General features: G+C 43.1%; 1 protein-coding gene across 2 annotated transcripts in view; it reads right to left on the reverse strand.

The window, feature by feature from the left end:
* MRPS5 (mitochondrial ribosomal protein S5) overlaps positions 1-13,926 on the reverse strand; it is a 91,692-nt gene that overhangs the window by 73,090 nt on the left and 4,676 nt on the right. For both annotated transcript variants that reach the window (XM_030558267.1, XM_030558268.1), the window contains one exon: positions 7,944-8,081. In XM_030558267.1, coding sequence (XP_030414127.1) covers positions 7,944-8,081 — 138 coding nt within the window. The remainder of the gene's footprint in view (positions 1-7,943; positions 8,082-13,926) is intronic.

Genomic DNA, 13,926 nt, shown 5'->3' on the forward strand with positions numbered 1-13,926 from the left:
AAAATTGTTTGCAGAATTCCCCGTGGAGGTTTGAGGAGGGATAAGCACAGATTTACCCTTTAGAGGATTTTCAAAAACATAGCCAGCTGCATTCATAACATTAACTCTTCTTGATTGCTTTAGTCCCAAAGGCAGCATTAAGTAGAAATCTTTACAACTAGATTCTTATAAAGTAGCAATCGAATTGTGAAGCTATCTCAAAGGCTATTCAAAGATGCTTGTGGAAATCTTTTAAAATACTTTTGCAGGTTGAGAGGAGACTCTGGAGGCATGTGAGTTGAAGAGCAAGCACACAGCGCACTCACCTGCAGCACTAGTTCCTAGTTACAAACTACTCAAGATAGTTAAGTTCCAGGCAGACTGTGAAGAGCTACAAAGGGATCTCTCAAAACGGGTGACTGGGCAACAAAATGGCAGATGAAATTCAATAAATGTAAAGTGATGCACATTGGAAAACATAATCCCAACTACACATATAAAATGATGGGGGCTAAATTAGCTGTTCCCACTCAAGAAAGAGATGCTGGAGTCATTGTGGATAGTTCTCTGAAAACATCCACTCAATGTGCAGCAGCAGTCAAAAAAGTGAACAGAATGTTGGGAATCATTAAGAAAGGGATAGATAATAAGACAGAAAATATCATACTACCTCTGTATAAATCCATGGTATGCCCACAGTTTGAATACTGCATGCAGATGTGGTCGCCCCATTTCAAAAAAGATATATTGGATTTGGAAAAGGTTCAGAAAAGGGCAACAAAAATGATTAGGGGTATGGAACAGCTTCCATATGAGGAGCGATTAATAAACCTGGGACTTTTCAGATTGGAAAAAAGATGACTAAGGCGGATATAATAGAGATCTATAAAGTCATGACTGGTATGGAGAAAGTAAATAAGGAAGTGTTCTTTACTCCTTCTCACAACACAAGAACTAGGGGGTCACCAAATTAATGGGCAGCAGATTTAAAACAAACAAAAGGAAGTATTTCTTCACACAACTCGCAGTCAACCCGTGGAACTCCCTGCCAGAGGATGTTGTGAAGGCCAAGAATATAACACGGTTCAAAAAAGAACTAGATAAATTCATGGAGGATAGGTCCATCAATGGCTATTAGCCAGGATGGGCAGGGATGGTGTCTCTAGCCTCTGTTTGCCAGAAGCTGGGAATGGGCAACAGGGGATGGATCACTTGATGATTACCTGTTCTGTTCATTCTCTCTGGGGCACCTGGCTTTGGCCAGTGTCAGAAGACAAGATACTGGGCTAGATGGACCTTTGGTCTGACCCTGTATGGCTGTTCTTATGTTCCCCTCCAAACACCCTCTACCCCCGGGAGGCTTTCCTCCATACCAGGCCAGGATTGGGGTGCAATGCCAGGGCAAATATGTGTAATTGTGAATCACAAAGAGAGACAAAATGCAGTTGATTGGATGCCTCAAAAAGTTTGGGAACCATTGACTTAGAGAGTTCCTCAGATGGAAAATGCAAAGTTCAAAAAAAAGGATCCAAAACACACTCAAAATGGCCTTGTTCCTTTTTTCCTCTGGTAACTCCACTCTCAACTTCTGAAGCTTTCATTGAATAGCTTTGGAGATCTCTGAAGAGCTCATCTTTGCCCATCTCGCCTACTGTCTATCCTAGAAACTTTGGAATGTACATTACATTCTAGACAGCATGCTACCAAATCACTCAAAAATTGCACTTAGGGACAGCTCAGGTATACCCAAGGGGCTGGCAGAGCTTCTGGACATTCAGAAAGTTTGAGGAAGCTGGTTTCAGAGTGGCAGCCGTGTTAGTCTGTGTCACCAAAAACAACAAGGAGTACTTGTGGCACCTTAGAGACTAACAAAATTTATTTGGGCATAAGCTTTCGTGGGCTAAAACCCACTTCATCAGATGCATGGAGTAGAAGATACAGTAGGAAGATCTCTCTCACACACACACACACACTGAAAAGATGGGGGTTGCCCTGTATATACGTTTTGTTTGCGGGCAGGGTGCGGGGTGGAGGCCCACATCAAATCCCAGACACCAAAAGAACTCTGAAAGTGCTCAAACTGTATTTAAACAGCATACTTTAACTTCACTTCAGTCCAAACACCCAGGAGGACTCTCTCCCCCATACTGAAGTCAATGGGGCACTGCTCAGGTGCAAGGTCTGCATGCACACAACTCTTTGCAGCTTCAGGACACTAGCTTCTATTCCTCAGTGTCACATGCTGAGCAACTGCTTCTGTCTCTCTGTTCTCATTCACTGCTATACTCATTGCCAGGCAGGAGGTTCTGTGGGGGTGAGAATGCCTGCACTCTACACCTTGCAGACTCAGAAGATACTTTGGTAATAACATCTACCCTGATTACCAATGGCTTCGCACAGACAAACCTGAGTTGCCTTCTCTGCATCCTGATGGCGTGTCATGGAGACAGTTTATAAACCTGCCTGTTTATAAAACTTTAGTGATGTCACTTTTTTTTTTAAATGGATTTCATTATTGATTTACTGAATAACTATAGTTTAGATATGGTTGCTAATGTGTTTAAAACAGATGCATTCTATACAAATCTAGCTGATTATTGTTCCTACATTACCTATGGGAAACTATTCTCACTGAGTTATGGGCAATTTCCTGATGCCCAGGAGCTACTTCCTACTTATAATTGTGCTGTTTTATGGTATCATGAGAAGATTTTAGAGCTGGAAAAAGCTATCCTGAAAGATGCTTTCCTGCTCCTGTACGTAGCACAGTGAATAATCTTGCCCCACTGTAGATGAACAATACTTTGCACTTCAACAGCATGTTCCATCTGAGGACATCAAAGCTCGTTATAAACATTAACGGTTCAGTGATCTGTCCAAAGGGAATGCTATTTAGAGACTGAATTCTTAACCTAAACATTTAAAGACTGAAACCATGATCTAAACACTGATCAAATCCAACTATAAGCCTATCTAGCTATATACTAACCCTTGTCACTTTAATAACAAATGAAAACTGCTATGAATACTTCACTTTGTCAAACAGTGGAAAAATATTATTTCTGAATAGCAGCTTAAAATAGAAAATGGGATCCTGAACTTCACTAATGGATGATGTACTCATGGTACAATACTTTGAAGGTCACTCTGGTCGACCTCATTACAAAAAAGATGGTGAAAACTTTCCAGTGTTAAGATTTATTTATTTTTTTTAAATAAAGGGGGACAAGGAAGTGTACTCCCTGACACCAATAAGGGAATTCGGGCACTGTAGCATTAGTTAGGTCTGCAAATCGGGTCCTTTTCCTTTAAAAAAAATCTGAAATGCACTCAGCTGTTAAAACAAAGTTAGCTTGCATAGGTAAAAATCAGTCAGGAAGTTCAAGATTCCAACAGCATAATTAACTCAGCTATAAACATGGGTTACCCCCCCCCCCCCATTCCTGTTTTTCTGACTAAACATATAGCATTTAAATCAATACATAACAAAGCAGGCAGGTTGTGAAACATCACTGTTGAAATTTAACTCTGACTTTTCCTGATTTTAGAGATCTTCAGTGTTGAACAAATGTTATATTATTATTACTGATAAATGTAGTCAGTAAACTGTCTCTCTCCTAACTGGAACAATTTAAGTCCATCTGGAGTAGACATGCTCTGTTCTCAAAAGAACTTTCCACTTTTAATATGGAAAGGAATGATTACTATTTTCCCAGATTCTGTTCCTTATTAAGTTGGGTCAGACACAAATGAAAGAATTAGCCCAAAGAAAACTCATCTGGATGAAAAGGAGATATTTAGAGTATAAGCTAATAAAAAAGTAGACACGTGAACTGATATTTCTAGAAAGAATCCAAATGCCAAGTTTTATACCAAATAAAATTCTTTTTAGTTAGCACAGCCTCCTGAACCAGTGATTGGTATATTCAATATAATTTTACGTTACTGGACTGATTTATTCCCATTTGATTAAGAAACAAGGGAAGTGGCCACCTTTCTCATGTATTACATAGCCTAGGACGGTGGTATACTCTAGTAAGGAAAAGCTTTAAGTTTTCCCCTTTCCCATATCCCATAAGGATGACAGAGCAATAATTTTATATACAAACAGAAAAGCACATTTTTATGTAGCACAGTTAAACGTGAGTGTTCACTGCAGTATTATACTTTGATACATAAGATGTGGAAGATGTGTTTGCTGAAGCAACTGAAGGGGTATGGCTGATTGGGGTTGAAGTCACTCTGCACTGGTATAATTCTGAGATAACAGGATGATATTCTCTCTGGGTGTATTGCCAAGTAGTTTTCGTGTTTAGGCTGCAGTTACTTGTCTTTGTTGCCTATAGCTCCATCAGCTCAGGCCCCATGGTCTTTGAACCAATTCTCAATCATATTAGAATTGTGACTTGTTAAAGAAAATACAAGATATGAGATCACAATTCAGTTGTAGAATTTTCTTCATGGTATAGGAATGCATTTGCTTGCAACTGTTAACTTATCACTCTTTTCTGTTATGAAGAGCTGCCAGGGGGAAGTGTCCCCCAGAATGTAACAGGCTGAGCTTTTATTGATCTATGTCAAAGATTTTTCTGTAAGCTTGTGTGCATCCAGAGTGTTTGAGTCTCTGGGCTGTTCCAGAATGCGTATGTGTGGTGACCAACTAGATCACATTCTCTATAGCAGAAGTTGGGTTGAGATCAGCGGAGCTCCATGTGGGTGCAAGAGGGTCTGCCCATGCATTGTAATAAGGTACAGAACTGGGACCATATCAAGCAACCTTGTTTCTGAACGATCTGCTTTCTATGCAGCCTGACAAAATTTTGAACTTTTTCCTCACATATAATCAGCTTTAATACTTAAATTACTATCATATTTTGAATTTCTATAGCTCTTTCACCTAAAGATCTGAAAGCACTTTACAATGAACTGAGTATCACAGAATACCCCTGTGAAGTAGGTGAAAATTATTTCCTTTCCTTTTACAGATGGGAAAACTGAGGCAGAGAGAAGGTAAGTGGTTTGTTTAAGGTCAGACAGCCGTTCATACTGCTGATCCCTTGTCTTGGTTTCTAATCACTGGGCCAGGCTTTCTCCTTATTGTTGCCAGAACTGTGCTCCAAGAATGGCTAGACTAGGGGCTGGCAATCTTTGAGAAGTAGGGTGCCAAGTCTTCATTTATTTACTGTAATTTAAGGTTTTGCGTGCCAGTAATACATTTTACATTTACAGGGGCCAGCGGACGGAACCCCAGATCGGCAGTGGGGTTTCCGGCCAACGGCCCCTGCCAGGAGGGGTCCCGGCCACCAGCTCCCCTGCCGGTCCAGGGTTCTGTCCATCCAGGCCAGCAGCAGGCTGAGTAGGGCCGGCGGCCAGGGTCATTGCTGGCAGCAGTGTGCCACTAAAAATCAGTTTGCGTGCCGCAGGTTGCCAACCCCTGGGCTAGACTATGCCTTGTAATTATTATAAAAGCAAATTGTGTTCAAGTAATAATTTCCATTTGGTATCCAGATGGCACCAACAACAAAGGCTTTGAAAGGGTTACCATCTATGAACTCCAACGTATAAAGCACACAGATTTTGGCCCATAAGGAATATTTTTTAAAACTTTGTTGAGACAATTCTCTTTCTATTTTGAATAAACAGTCTCAGATAGCTACAGGCAATCTCTGACTCTGATTTGTACTGATGTCTAAGGGTATGAAAACAAATTGTTTCAAAGGATTACAAACTCCTCCTAAACAGATTGTATCCATTGACAGTCAGGATGGTGGTAACCTAAGCTCAGAATCCACAAAGCCAACCCACAGTACAGGAGGAAACCAGAGACTGTTGAGTGCCTTGCACTGACCTACATCCCAGCAGCCATGATGGCTAGGTAAAGTACTATATACAGAGACTGCTATCTAGAGTGGCTCAAATTTTGGGAGCCCAGCATAAGGTACTGTACAGGGCCCTGCTTTCCAGAGGGCAGAGGTTCAGCACTTTCTGAAAATCAGACACTTCCAGAATGTCTCAAGCTGGGCAAACACAGTCACTAGGCACATTTGAAAATTAGACCTAACTGCTTTCCAAGAGGAAAAGGCAAAACTTGGGACAACACACCATAGCTTTTAAAATTACCTTATTATAAACTCACTAAGATGTGCCAGTGGACAGGAAGAAAAACTCTAAATGCTGTGTGATCAGAAAGGGGTATTTGGAGTTGGACTTCAAGCTGTCTAAGATAATTGCAATTCCTCTTTCTTAACAGGAATTACTCTTTTTAAAAGGTTAATCTGGAAGTACAAATTATCTTGCTACTAGGTTGTTAATGTTTTAAAAAATATGTAGTGAGAGAAGTAACCCTTTAATGATGAGACAGAACAGCAGTGACAGTCATTTTGGTTGACATTTCACTTGACAAGTGTATTTTATATAAAGTGTTCATATTTGCATTTTTAATATTATATCTAACACACCTGAACTGCCAAAGGACTTGGGCACTGTACAATGTTAAATGTACAAAGCACATTAATCAGTTTGAATGTTGAAGGTGTTTTGATTAAGCTAATCAAGGAAGTCTTCTAAAGAGAAAGAGGCAAAATGGTTTAGAGGGAGAGAACTACAGGATCAGCAGACGTCTACTTTCTTTTCCAGAAACAACATTTTAAGGACATTTTAAAAGAGAGGAGAGAAGGGTTAGGATGAATATGAAAGGAGAGGAAGTTTCAAGCCCCCATGCTACTGAAAGCCCAATGATATAAGTAGCAGCAAAAGTATCCCTAACATGCAGGCAACTCTCTGGAAGAGGCAAAAGGAAGCAATCTGCAATATATCCAGGGCCTACAGCATTAAGGGTCTTACAAACTGACAGGGCCAACTAAAAAACTCAGTTCACCACTTTTTACAGAACCACCAGACTTCTGGCATCTCATGTGACACCCACACATGCAGCTACTGACACTACCCTTCATATTTTATGCAGTCAGCTGGCCTGTAGGAATGACTGCAACTTTGGATGCTGGCTATCAGAGGCACCCAACAGCTTCCGTTTCATCTGATGCCTGAATAAGTTATATGCTTAAATTCTTGCGAATCAAGAGAAGATTATCCTTTACTTGATATTAATTACATTATTTTTTCAAAATAGTCAAAGTTCAGTTTGTCTAAGAACATACAGAGTCAAACAATAAGCTGTCATAAAAGCAGCGGTTTTTCTAATCCAGTCACCTAAAGACTGAAATAGCTGCTGGTGAAAAACTGTCTATCCTAGAAACCATCTAATCGTGGATTTTTATGGAATCAATATGCAGGCAACTAAGAAAATATCTAATTCACAAAATAATCACACTGTAATAGCTTGTTTTGCTACATCTTTATCATATTAATTCACTTAAAACAGCTTAAAATAAATACATCATTTTACCAGCGGAAGTGTGTACAAATTAGAAGAATGGAGATAAGCCAAAAAGTTACTTAATACCCGATCCTGCAAACACTTGTGCAAGATTAACTTAATGCCCTGCAAGCAGTTCTGCTGGCTCCAGTGGGACTATTCAGTGTGCCCAGTTAAGTACATGTGTAAGTCTTTGCAGGGTTGGGATCTAATATTGTAGCTGGGCAGATGATTAGATGCATATTGTCATCTTTTGTTTTTTTCATTGACTAAAAAAAATCCAAAGACTCCATTGGGAGATGGACTGGACCCTGACTACATAGGGAAAACTATTAAACTGACTATCAACAAGGCGCTGTCAAATGTACCAAGTAAATGGAGGTGGGGAGGAGGGAAAGAAAAGAAGAATGTTTCCAGTCCCCCATTAGCTTTTCAGCTGTAATAATCTTAGTTGGTGTTTTTAACTACTGTAGATGCAAAATGTTAATACAAAATGGGATTTTCATGTTGACAGAGTCAGTATAAAAAACAGAGGAGAGTTAGACAAACTGCTCGTGTTATAAAAAAGTGGTCTTTTTTCAAGACTTACATTTGTTGAAAAAGCTGCTTTGCCTGCATTGTTGTATTGTCACGCTACATGGAGCGGAAATGTAAGAACGAGTCTGTAGAGCCCATGCCAGGTTCATATAGTGACAGCCACTCCTATTCACTGGTAACGAGAGACAGCCTGTGGAGGAAGATGCAAAATTGTGAAGATATTTTTATTTTCAGGTTGAAAGAATCAGTCATAAAGACTTTAAAGGGTTGATTTATTTAAGAAACTCATAATTATCTCAGCAGACTTCCACCTTCTGTCCCCAGACTGCACAAGGTAAGGTACTTGAGGAGAAGGGAGAGTAATGATAGGTGCCACACAACACACATTGATATGTTTAAAAATAATCAGTGGAGGACTTCTTCCATATCACTGGCAGAGATTACAAACAGCCTCTAGAAAAGGAGGGATATTCTCCATCCGTCAGATACGTGACAATGGTAAATAATGAACACATTCCAAGATATATGCACTCTCTAAAGAAAATCTGAAGACAAAGTCAGCCCATTGAGGAGTGCTATTTTAATGCTCGCCTAAAATGTTAATGAGGATCATATCGCAGTTTAGTAAGAAATCCTATAGGTTACATAAAATAAGACAGGTTGAGAGGAAACATTTAGAAAGTGTGGCAGGAGACTGTCTCCCTATAACTGAAAGGCCCTTCCCACCTTTTGTCAATTTTGGTTGCGCTTCCAGATCCACCTGTAGCTCAAGTGGCCAAAACTGCCTCCCCTCTACTACGTTTGGTACAAAGGCGAGCATTTCTTTCTCATGCAGACCTAGCCAATTATTCTCGTCCTTGTCACCTGCAGACTGGATTAATGCAGCGCACTACACAAAGGGTTATATCTTGAAGATTGCTCAGAAAGTGCAGCTGATGCAAAGTACAGCAGCTGTTTTATTAATTGTGCTAGCTACAGAGAGCATATTAAATCAGTATCCAGGGGCTGTTCTGGCCTCATTATCTGGTTTTAGCTGCAATTCAAGGTGCTGATACTGACTTTTAAAGCCCTACATTGTTTGGGTCCTAGGTACAAGAGAAAGTGTCATACAGCAACTGACAGCACCTGATCTACTCTAGTTCTCTGGCTTGGTCTACAATTACATCGATATAGCTACATCACCCAGGGGAGTGCAACCCCCCGAGTTACTGATTGACATAACCCCCAGTATAGATGCAGCCATGCCAGTGGAAAAGTGCTTCCATTGCCGTAACTAATGTCTGTGGAGGTGATGCTCCTACACGGACAGAAAAAACTCTTTCTGTCGCTGTATGCTGCATCAACACTACCGGGCTATGCCTATATAGTATCCGCTGAACAGACTTGCCTTCACGCAGAGCCTCTAGATGTGAATGGCTGGTATAGGGGGCAGAGCGTTTTCAAAAGGAAGGTATATGACTTGAATTCACTGCCTAAGTCTGCTGACCTTCAGGGTACAGGACACATTTTGTTCTCTCAGGCTTTTGCCCAAAGTAATGGAAGTTGAGTGTATTTTTATTTACATCCTAGTGTGGGGTTACGTGCCTTTAAATTTGAGCTGACATAGGTCATTTGAATTTGCTGTTGTTTCTTACTAAAATAAACCACTTACACCAAAACAGCATGCATTTTGAAAAAACTACACTACGGGATAATACCGATTTTACAGAAACCGTTTTTTTAAACAGATTGTATAAAGTCGATTGCATGCGGCCACGCTAAGCACATTAATTCGGCGGTGTGCGTCCATGCACCGAGGCTGGTGTCGACTTCCGGAGCGCTGCACTGTGGGTAGCTATCCCATAGTTCCTGCAGTCTCCCCCGCCCTTGGAATTCTGGGTTGAAATCCCAGTGCCTGATGGAGCAAAAAACATTGTCGCGGGTGGTTCTGGGTACATCCTCTCCCTCCCTCCGTGAAAGCAGCAGATAATCGTTTCGCGCCTTTTTTCCTGGGTGAACTGTGCAAACGCCATAGCACAGCAAGCATGGACCCTGCTGAGCTCAAGACAGCAATCATGGACGTTGTAAACACCTCGCACATTATCGTGCAGTCTATGCTGAACCAGGACCTGCAAAACCAGGTGAGGAGGCAGCAGCTACGGCAGCGCAGCGATGACTGATGAGGACATGGACACAGAATTCTCTCAAACCGCGGGCACCTGCGCTTTGGAGATCCTGCTGGTAATGGGGCAGGTTCTAGCCATTGAACGCTGATTTTGGGCCTGGGAAGCAAGCACAGACTGGTGGGACCGCATAGTTTTGCAGGTGTGGGACGATTCCCAGTGGCTGCAAAACTTCCGCATGCTTAAGGGCATTTTCATGGAACTTTGTGACTTGCTTTCCCCTGCCCTGAAATGCCAGAATACCAAGATGAGAGCAGCTCTCACAGTTGAGAAGCGAGTGGCAATAGCCTTCTGGAAGCTTGCAATGCCAGACAGCTACCGGTCAGTCAGAATCAATTTGGAGTGGGCAAATCTACCGTGGGGGCTGCTGTGATGCAAGTAGCCAAAGCAATCATTAAGCTGCTGCTATGAAAAGTTGTGACTCTGGGAAATGTGCAGGTCATAGTGGATGGCTTTGCTGCAATGGATTCCCTAACTATGGTGGGGCAATAGATGGAACCCGTATCCCTATCTTGGCACTGGGGCATCAGGGCACCCAGTACATAAACCACAAGGGATACTTTTCAATGGTGCTGCAAGCACTGGTGGATCACAAGGGATGTTTCACCAACATCCCATGTGGGATGGCCAGGAAGGGTTCATGACACTCGCGTCTTCAGGAACATTACTCTGTTTAAACGGCTGCAGCAAGGGAATTACTTCCCAGACCAGAAAACAACAGTTGGAGATGTTGAAATGCCTGTAGTTATCCTGGGGGACCCAGCCTACCATTTGATGCCATGGCTCATGAAGCCATACACAGGCAGCCTGGACAGTAGTCAGGAGTTGTTCAACTACAGTGCAGAATGGTGGTAGAACGTGCATTTGGCCGTTTAAAGGTGCGCTGGCGCACATTACTGACTCGATCAGACCTCAGCCAAACCAAAGTCCCCTTTGTTATTGCTGCTTGCTGTGTGCTCCACAATCTCTGTGAGAATAAGGGGGAGACCTTTATGGCAGGGTGGGAGGCTGAGGCAAATCACCTGGCCGCTGATTACACGCAGCCAGACACCAGGACGATTAGAAGAGCACACCAGGAAGCGGTGCGCATCAGAGAAGCTTTGAAAACGAGTTTCATCATGGGCCAGGGTACGGTCTGACTGCTGTGTTTGTTTCCCCTTGATGAACGCTCCCCCGCCCTTGATTGACTCATTCCCTGTAAACAACACACCCTCCCCCTTCGATTACAGCTTGCTTAAGGAAATAAAGTCACTAGCGTTTAAAAATCATGTATTCTTTATTAATTAATTATAAAAAGAGGGAGAGAACTGACAAGGTAGCCCGGGTGTGGTTTGGGAGGAGGATAGGAGGGAAGGAAAAGGCCACTAAAAAAATTTCAGAGTAATGACAGCCTTTTGGTTGGGCTGTCCACGGGGGTGGAGTGGGCGGGTGCACAGAGCCTGCCCCCACGCGTTCTTACACATCTGGGTGAGGAGGATGTGGAACATGGTAAGGTGTGAGGGTGGTTACACAGGGGCTGCAGCGGCACTCTGTGACCCTGCTGCTGTTCCTGAAGCTCCACCAGATGCTGGAGCATGTCAGTTTGATCACGCAGCAGCCCCCGAGTTGCATCCTGCCACCGCTGATCTTCCTGCCTACACTTCTGATCTTCCTGCCGCCACCTCTCATCTCGAGCGTCCTTCTTGTCCTCACGTTCACTGACATCTTTCCTGTAATTTGATACTATGTCCTTCCACTCATTTAGATGAGCTCTTTCATTGTGGGTCACTTCCATGATTTCCGAGAACATTTCGTCTCGCGTCTTCTTTTTCCGCCGCTTTATCTAAGATAGCCTTTGGGATGGAGTAGACAGGCTTGAAAAATTTGCAGCTGCATGAGGGAGGGAAAAAAGGGAGAGAAGTATTTAAAAAGTTACATTTTACAGAACAAGGCTTATACTCTTTCACTGTGAACAACACTATTCACCTTGCATAGCACATGTGATTTCACTACAAGGGTTGCATTTTGCATCTTAATATTGAGTGCCTGCGGCTCTGGTGTTAGAGATCTCACAGACGCAGGTCCGGGCAGCAGAATTCGGCTTGCATGCGGCCATGGTAAGCCATTGTCTTCTGCAGCCTTCATATATCCAGCGCCCTCCTTTACCAAATAGCAAGCAAAGCCTGTTCAGTGCTGCTTCTTTCCTGTTAACATGCACCAGCAGAAGCCATCCCCCCATCCAATTCTCTGGGATGATTGCTTTACCCCTCCGTGGCTGGTATCATGGAAGATCAGCAGCAATTACCCGCTCCCCCTTCCCCCTGCCTGGCTACCTGCAAGGAAGGATTTCTTTTAAGCAACAGGCGAACAGCCCAGTAGGAATGGTCATCTCTGTCCCCTTAATTAAATTCCGGAATTTCAACCAGGTTACCATGAATGATATCACTCTCCTGAGGATAACACAGTGAGATAAAGAACAGATGTTGCTTCAATGCCAGCAAACACTGGGACCATTCGCAGCTAGGCTTTGTCATGCAATGATACCAGATTAATTGCTATGTGCATGGCATGGTCAAGTGTCCTACCATGGAGGACAGAATAAGGCTGCCCTGCCCAGAAATCTTCTGCAAAGGCTTTTGGAGTACCTCCAGGAGAGCTTCATGGAGATGTCTCTGGAGGATTTGCGCTCCATCCCCCGACACGTTAACAGACTTTTCCAGTAACTGTACTGGCCGCGAATGCATCCCAAGTCCTCAGGGCAAATTAATCATTAAAAAACGCTTGCTTTTAAACCATGTTTTAGATTTACAAAAGGTACACTCACCAGAGGTCCCTTCCATGGCTTCATTGTGTGGGATAGTGGCTTGAGAGGGCTGGGAGGGTAATTCCTTCAGGGTGAGAAAAAGCTCCTGGCTGTTGGGGAGAACGGAGTGCTGTGTGCTTTCTGCAAGCTCGTCCTCCTCTTCCTCCTCCTCATCTTCCCCGTCCGCAGAATCCTCAGCCATGGCTGAGATTACCACCCCCACCTCGGAATCCACGGACGGGGTGGGGTAGTGGTGGCAGACCCTCCCGAGAACTGCATGCAGCTCAGCGTAGAAGCGGCATGTTTTTGGCCCTACTCGAGACCTTCCGTTTGCTTTTTTGGTTTTCTGGTAGGCTTGTCTGAGCTCCTTAATTTTCACACGGCACTGTACTGAGTCCCTGGTGTGGCCTCTCTGCATTACGGCCTTGGAAATTTTTTCAAATGTTTTTTCATTTTGTCTTTTGGAACGGAGTTCTGTTAGCACAGAATCCTCTCCCCATACAGCCATCAGATCCAGTACCTCCCGTGCAATCCATGCTGGAGCTCTTTTTCGATTCTCAGGAGACTGCATTGTTACCTGTGCTGATGAGCTCTGCATGGTCACCTGTGCTGGTGAGCTCTCCATGCTGGCCAAACAGGAAATGAAATTCAAAATTCACAGGGCTTTTCCTGTCTACCTGGCCAGTGCATTCGAGTTCAGATGGCTTTCCAGAGCGGTCACAATGGTGCACTGTGGGATACCGCTCGGAGGCCAATACCGTCGAATTGCAGCCACACTAACCCAAATTTGAGATGGCAATACCGATTTCAACGCTACTCCTCTCGTCGGGGAGGAGTACAGAAATTGATTTAAAGAACCCTTTATATCGATATAAAGGGCTTCGTTGTGTGGACGGGTGCAGGGTTAAATCGGTTTAACTCTGCTAAATTCGGTATAAACGTGTAGTGTAGACCAGGCCTTAAATAAAAATGGGACACAGTGTACTGATCTTGAAAGAGACCATTCAAATATAGCTATTCGTTAACCAGTTAAATCCAAAACAAACTACTTCCTCATAAAGAAATTGGATTCTTAAATTCAATCTTTCCTA

The sequence above is a fragment of the Gopherus evgoodei genome, chromosome 3 (assembly GCF_007399415.2).
Source record: "Gopherus evgoodei ecotype Sinaloan lineage chromosome 3, rGopEvg1_v1.p, whole genome shotgun sequence".
Lineage (NCBI taxonomy): Eukaryota > Metazoa > Chordata > Testudines > Testudinidae > Gopherus > Gopherus evgoodei.